At 25.5% G+C, this 7,957-nt stretch overlaps 2 protein-coding genes across 2 annotated transcripts in view; one reads left to right on the top strand and one right to left on the bottom strand.

Annotated features, from left to right (window-relative positions):
• Positions 1–7,957, bottom strand: part of LOC100571091 (proton channel OtopLc-like) — a 134,955-nt gene that overhangs the window by 78,581 nt on the left and 48,417 nt on the right.
• LOC100163579 (collagen alpha-5(IV) chain) overlaps positions 1–7,957 on the top strand; it is a 54,384-nt gene that overhangs the window by 14,521 nt on the left and 31,906 nt on the right. The window contains exons 2-3 of the mRNA XM_001951301.5: positions 4,123–4,237; positions 7,224–7,303. Of these exons, the coding sequence (XP_001951336.2) occupies positions 4,123–4,237; positions 7,224–7,303 (195 nt within the window). The remainder of the gene's footprint in view (positions 1–4,122; positions 4,238–7,223; positions 7,304–7,957) is intronic.

The raw sequence follows: 7,957 nt of genomic DNA, 5'->3' as shown, positions 1-7,957 counted from the left end.
CAATGTAATCGCTACCACTACCATCCTCCACCGTATAAAGTGGCAGCTTCTCACCAACCAGCATTTATAATTTTGTACATTGGTACACTCTACAGTATAGTTTTCTTACACTCGCCGATGAGTTTACTCGTATGAGTTGTAAGCGTTTATTTCCTGTTTTAGTATTTTCATGTGAGGTATAGGTAGGTTACTACTGTACACATTATTCATATTTTATTTTAACAATGCCGAAAGAAAAACAAACAGTTGCGGGCCGTTTGCAAAATGTTGTGGAGGAATTTGAATTTTTTAAATTTATGGATTAATTCTTATTATTTTAAAACTTTTTCATGATTTTTTTACATAATTCATATTTTGAGTGCATAATTTAAAAATGTTAGAGCATATAAATGCATATTTTCGAACTTTTCAGTGCATATTTTAATGCATATTTTGACAATTTTTAGTGCTTGAATGCATGCTTATTTATGCATTTTTTAGTGCATGAAGTAACGAGCCCTGCTTATTATAATATAATAATTATACCTATAATATAAGTTATTAGGTAGGTTTTTTTGAAATTTGATATCTATTTTGAAGTAAGTATATATTATTATTAAAAATAGTTTTTTGTTAATGTTTTCAACATTTTTTTGTTCTTTAGGTAGTTTTAAATAAGCTTTTAGTACCTATGTGATCATATTTTGATAATTTTGATGAGGTTTCAAATCAAAGTTCGTTGTCGTGGAAACGTGGAATAGAGTAAAAAGTATTAAAGTATTTAAGAGTTTAAGAGAACTTGTTTTACTCTGTGACCTGCAGTGAAAATTCTATTTGAGGGATTTAATAGTACGAGTACGATCGTTAAAAAAAATTCAAATAGTACCTAATTTAGACATTTATGTTATATGGTGATATAGTTGGGCTAAAGAAGAAAGCTGTTTTTTAGTATTTATTAAATATTACTGTTCATTAATAATAAAAAAACCAACAGTAATAATAATTCTGAAGTAATCTAAATAACTTTTCGAAGTTTGCAATTCTTGTGAAACACTATTACTACAGGGCGTCCTCAGGGTGCCCCCGCTATTTTGTTTACATCAATTATAGCATATTAGTTTTTACTTTTGACTTTGCCCCCCCCCCCCTGGATTATATTTCTGCGAGCGCCCTTCCTATTATTTTACTCGGTTTTAATTAGCTATTGGTTTTGAATTAATTATAATGATAATAGGTATATCTAAAATCTATTTATGCGTTATTACATGCCTATTACGCGAATAGTTCGTGTAAGGCATTAAGACTTGGTAATTAAATTGTATACAAACAAAATATACCTAGGTACATCATAGTCATATGAGTATATGACACATTGACACACAAATGTCATTATAGCTATTTATAGAGGCATTAATATGAATCAGGTGCCTATTATTATAATATATTGTTTAGTCGTGTGGAATGGTTTAAAGGTAAATGATATTATGTTTGAATTACTCAATTTTACATAATAATCTAAAATACACTTTAGTACTTTACTCACAAGTGGTAGGTTCTGATATTTTATTTTTATTTAGTAGTGCAATATTCGTAAAAGTGTAAAAATGAAATTTATAGAACTTATGTATACTTTTATTTGAATTAAATATCCTTGGCACGTGGATATCGGAAGTACTTACACTTGTCATTCAAAAAGGACCTTACAATAGTTGGATTATCATCCGGAAATCCTAGTAGCGTAGGCTGCGATTGCCTTTATTTCACAACGGTTGTTGTCAACTAATTTTATTGGATCGGTATACGGTTAAGAAATTTATAATCTTATCGTTTGAAACTAGTGGCCGGACGTCCGTGCAGAGATACCAGCCATGCATATATTACATCCTATCCTGTTTAGGGAAAACGCTTAATGCTATATTATTTTCAGCATTGATTACAAATTTGATAGACAATAATAATCGTAATTACAAATTTTGATCATAATATATATAATTAGCTAAATGCATTTAATGTTTAATGAACATCTTAACGTATCCTATGAAATAAATAACTGACTTACTTAAATCACCCTTTCAGTATAATCATATCAAATTAATTAGTTTATTTAAGTTTGTAACTGTTGGGTTTATTAGTTTAGCAAGGTATCTACAAACAAAAAACGTTTTAATTCATAGATTCCGGCCCATACTTTCTTAGTTTGTGATTTTTATAAAAATTATAAATTTTAGTCGTGGGGCACAAAAATTACCGTGTTTAAGGTCTTTTCCATACAAAATGTAATCGCTGCGACGCTGCAATTTATCTTATTTTATAACTTTTAACGTTTGTTAGTTGATGCAAATTAATAAAAACCTGCAAGTTCTAAAAAAAATATTATAATAACTGTATTAAAAATGATGTTTGATAAGAACGATCATATAATACGTCTTATGTTATTGGAGAAAATATCCAATGTCCACGGTTAGATTAATTTTGTTCTTCCTTATACAGTTATAAGTTATAAGTTATATGTTATTAATCTAGGTCTAACATAATATATGCATGTATGAGTGAACGATGGCTACGGCAATGAGTAAGGGACTAGTCATATAATATTGATTATATGAGTTATGACTTAATGTCAACCGTTTTATCAATTTCATTTACCAGATTTAAACAATGTTATAACCCATATTAAAATAGTTCAAAAATATTATGGTATTATGGTCAAATATTATAGTAGAGTTTATTATTTGTTCATCTTTATGATTCAGTAGGTACGCATATTTTATCAGTAAAATTATTATATTCTCTTATAATTGTTTAATTGTACTAACATGTACTAAAAAAATTCAAAATATGCAAGAAAAAGTTAGGCATATTTTTGTAATTTTTTACTCACCTCTGTTTACAGTGATCTATTTTTATTAACCAAATATGCAAAAAATACACAATATACACTTTTATTATTTAACCAATCAATTAATAATTTACGGAGACTTCATTGATTGCATGTATATTATGTAGAAAATAGCGAGATGCATCTTATACAAAATCCGGTACCTATTTACTTATCAGGTATTAATCAGGTCTTGCAAAATAATTCTCATTCATTTCACATGGGTAATCTTGAAGAAAACGTATTTATGTATTTAATTTAATTTTTATTTCAAATTATCATTTTTTTTGCGTACAATATAAACTTAGACAAACTCTAATTGTTTATGATTCTTGGGTTCCAAGTTGTACTGATACCTATGTCTATAGCATACATGTATAATATCTTATATTAAATTTATTAGAATCATTTTTAAATATTATTAAAATAAAGTAATAAATTACGTATAAATAAAATATAATACAAATTCAGAATCATGACATTCAAAAATACAAATCATAATTCATAGATGCACTACTGCACTACCGCATATTGCACTCAATGTCTCGATTAGACCAGAAACACGCGTCAGCAGACCACATTTTGTGTTGTTAGAGTTAATATTACAGCGAATTTACCTCTTATAAAACTTAAAACTTAAAGGAAACCTGTGTTTGAATGTTGGTTATTTACGATATTTATGAGTAGGTATGTAAAATATTATGACATAAAAGTGTTCCATACCGCTTTAAAATTAAAAATATATCATAAAAACGAACGTATACAAACCCAGATAATGTTTTTAAAATCTTACCTTTATGTTTGATGATAATAAAATGTATATTTTGTTAATTATCTTTTTGTACGTACCTATAAGTAAGACAAAGACAAAGTTTGCGTCCAATAAAAAAAAAATCACACACTCTATAGTAACACAAAATATTCTCAGTACTTATTAAGATTAATATACATTATATACCTATTTATAAAATATATCTTTTAGATATTATAATGTTATCGTTATGATTTTTTTGTAATAAATTATAATATTATATTTAATAATAATTTTATGAATTAATTTTATTTGATAGGTAGTATTTTTGTGATAATTATAATTATAATTTATTATTATGTTTTATGAATGTAAATGTCTACAAATTTATTATTTTATGTGTTTATGAGCATAAAGGTATAAGTCCATATTTTAATTGTTAAACTCTGCTTATAATGAATTACAAGTTATATTCAACAAATATTAATTTGAAATGTTTGATTATTTTTCTTAGGCTTGTAGAGGATGCAGCAATCCATTTAAATGTGACTGTAAGGGAATTGTCGGAGAACCTGGTGATAAGGGTATTTTTGGACAACAAGGTTCAGAAGGAGCTCCAGGAGAAACAGGTTTAATATTAAAATAATTGTTATATCTATAATTTAGTGTTTGGTATTTACGTAATAATATTTGTATCTTGTATTCACAATTCAATAGGCAGACTTGGGTAGTATTCCGAATACAGTATTTGAAAATAATACTTTTTAAATACTCAATACGGTATTTTGAATACTTTTTACAAGTATTCTAAGTATATAGTATTCGGAATATTTTTTTTCTTATACAGGTATATTCTTATATATTACTAATTATTACTTATTAATTATATTATTTTGAACATAATGTATAACTAATAGATATCCAGATAGGTGTGTATTATCGAGATTATAATAATGTTCGTTTATAAAAACAGAATTGAAAAAATTATATTTTTGCTATTGAAATCTAAATCTATTAAAAAAAAGTACTCGGAATATGTATTTGAAATACTTTTAAAAAGTATTTTACCCAAGTCTGCCAATAGGATAGGAAAAACATGTAAAAAAATGAATACATAATCCGATAGGATTCATTCCAACACGAAGAAAACATATATATATTTATGTTACCAGGTAATACTACACAATTGTATATACTAGGTTAATTAAACTATGATTTTAGAAATTTTCAAGTATACTGTATAGGTACTTACATGCTTTTTTTTTAATCTCTTTAAGAAGTGTCTTATGATAATAAAAGATAGAACACTGAAGATAGTCTGTGATAATAGGTTTAAATCAATGGAGGCTTAGGGGCTATAAACATTAAAATAATATACTCATCAATATTAATATATTAGTATTTTGCTACTGAATAAATAACTTAATATATATTTATTTTATTTATATTTGATAGGTATTTGGTTGTAAAACCATTATTAATAATCAGGCATTATCCCTAGTACACATAGACATTAAGTGCCAATAATAAATAGTAACTCAGAAACTACTAGTTCAAATTTTAAATTAGATATATCAACATTTAAAATAATTACCGTCTAAAAAATGTAAAGTTAATGAGTATGTAAATGTAAGGATGTAGTTCAATTTAAAAAAAGAAGTTTATATCAACACAGGACCATTTTAATAATCCAAAATAAAAATAATCCAATAGAAAAACACAACAATTTTCTTGATAACATAATTTTGTGTATATTAATATATTTTATTAAGTTATAAATTATATATCATGCGATTTGCAATTATAAATGTTTTTAATAAAATTAATAATTTTAAATTACAAATTGACAATTGTTATGATTTAATGTTAAAGAACTTATAATGTATATATACAGATATACTCATCTTCACGTATTACCTATGACATTCAATTTCTATACGATGTAAAAAAATATATTTGTTAAATTATTAATTTGAGATGAGTATAGTTTAAATTATTAAATAATAATAAAGTAAAAGTAAAATGGCAACAGTGTACATTATGATAAAAGTTCAATAAAATTGTTTTTTATAATTTATAAATTAGAAACTAGAAAGATACATTCACTCTTTATGTGATTTACCATTTACATACTAATTTTAAAAAAAATAGATTAACTTAAACTAAACTGAGTTAAGTTAATATTTTTTTCTATATTAACTTCTAACTTATCGAGTTAAATTTATAATTTGTTAACTGTTAACTTTTAACTTTTATCTTATGTCCTCTTAACTTAACTTAACTTGAGTTAATTATTTTCATTAACTTGCCCACCTTTGAAAATAGGTAGGTATCTAATGGTCGAACTGCACTCGTTAAAAATAAGGAGTTAAAATTTAAGGTCATTATGGACGTTCACGTTTATTATTATAATAATATTTGACAATTTAAGAAAAGAATAAAAATATTATGTATATATTATATTACAACAAAAATTATCAAAATTAGTAAAAAAAAAAAGTTATAATAATGACAATAATAATACTTGATGATTTAATATATGTATATATAATATTATATTAACATAATGGACAATGGTATGTATAAAACAATAATTTTTAATTATGTCAATTATTAAAATCATTGTCAGTTGTAAGCCTATAAGTGGAAAAGGAAATGAGTGATATATAAACGTTTAATCCCTTCAAATGCATGATATTTTTGTTTGAATACTTTTTTTGAGCCCTCCGAGTACAGTTTGACCACTACCTGCTTTTTACTCGAGTGCAGTTCGACCATTACATTTTTTAAACCCAAGTGCAGTTCGACTAAAATAAGTGCAATTTTACAAGCAATCTGGTATCAAGTATCTACTATCTAGTAACAAGTATCTTTAGCAATATAGGTTTCACTATAAATGCCTACTTGAAAGTTTCTCATGCAGTCATATCGGTTCCACACATTAATATGCAATAATTAAAAGAAATCAATGATTTAAAAAATAATTTGGTTTGTTATGGGAAAGTTGAGTTTTCTGTTCATCATTCTAGTATTTACATGTGAATCTGTTAAAATATTTTTTAAGTAGATATTAAAATTTATATTATTAACTTTGTTAAGAGGACGCCAAACCCGCACGTGTTGTCTCTATCTTACAAGTGCGTAACATAGACAATTTACGCTCAGCAGATCATGTTTAGCTCCGTTTGTTTAAACACTAGAGTGAATCGACCTATTATAAAACTTAATGATAAAAACATTATCTGTGTTCGTAATTTTGTATGCTGGTATTTTACGATTATTCAGTTTTTAATTGAGTTATGAGCATTTTTAATTTACGCTATATTACCTATATACGCAGAACTTGCTAAAACGTTGAAGTATCGTATAGAACCAACATACAAGTACAGATAACGTTTTTACCATCAAGTTACATAATAGGTCTAATTTTTAATCTAACAGAGCTAAACGCGATCTGCTGAGGGTATAAATTTGGTATAATTCGGAGACCACACATGCGGGTTTGGCGTGTTCTTAATGAAGAAAAATATATAAATAATAATTAAAATTTAACTTGCATAAATGTAATCGAATATATCTGCAGTGGCTTACAATCAATTTATTTTTCAATTTTAGGTCCGGATGGTCCACCTGGAACAAAAGGAGAGAAAGGATCTATTGGAGATTGGGGAGATCTCGGTTTAAAAGGATATCGAGTATATATACATATTATAAAAAATAAATAAAACATGTTTTTAATAATATCAAATAAATCTTGAATCACATAATAAATTAATCTTAAACTATTAAACAACACCTAAATATTGTAGACATCTGTATCATAATACAGGTTATACCTTATAGGTACATGTTATTTAATTGACTAATCAAATTTGCCAAGTCAATTTTTTTGATAATAATATGTAGGTAATCTAAGCTACCTGTTCATTTAAAAATCAGATAATTGTTGTTTTACCATAGGGGTACCTCGAAATAGTTGTCAACTCAATGTTTTGATAATCTAAACTTATAAGTACCTACCTACTTATTAATGAAAACTACTTAAATGTTCAATTTTTGTCATATTTAATACACCACTATTTAGAAAAATATTATATATATATATATTATATTATATCTTGGACTATAAAATTAAAAAAGTACGAGTAGTTTGTTATTAACCAAATTTAATAATCTAAAATCAACACGATTGAAATTATTGAATAATTTTATTTTTTCGTAAAAATTAACATAGATATTTAAATTTATATAAATGTATTTCAAAATATATTACATTTTTATTTTCAAATCATAAAAATTATAATGAGCTAGTTAAATGTTGTTAAAATATTGTTAAATATAATATAATA

The sequence above is a fragment of the Acyrthosiphon pisum genome, chromosome X (assembly GCF_005508785.2).
Source record: "Acyrthosiphon pisum isolate AL4f chromosome X, pea_aphid_22Mar2018_4r6ur, whole genome shotgun sequence".
NCBI lineage: Eukaryota > Metazoa > Arthropoda > Insecta > Hemiptera > Aphididae > Acyrthosiphon > Acyrthosiphon pisum.
The sequence above is the reverse complement of the archived record's forward strand: the minus strand, read 5'-3'. Positions and strand labels throughout refer to the sequence as shown.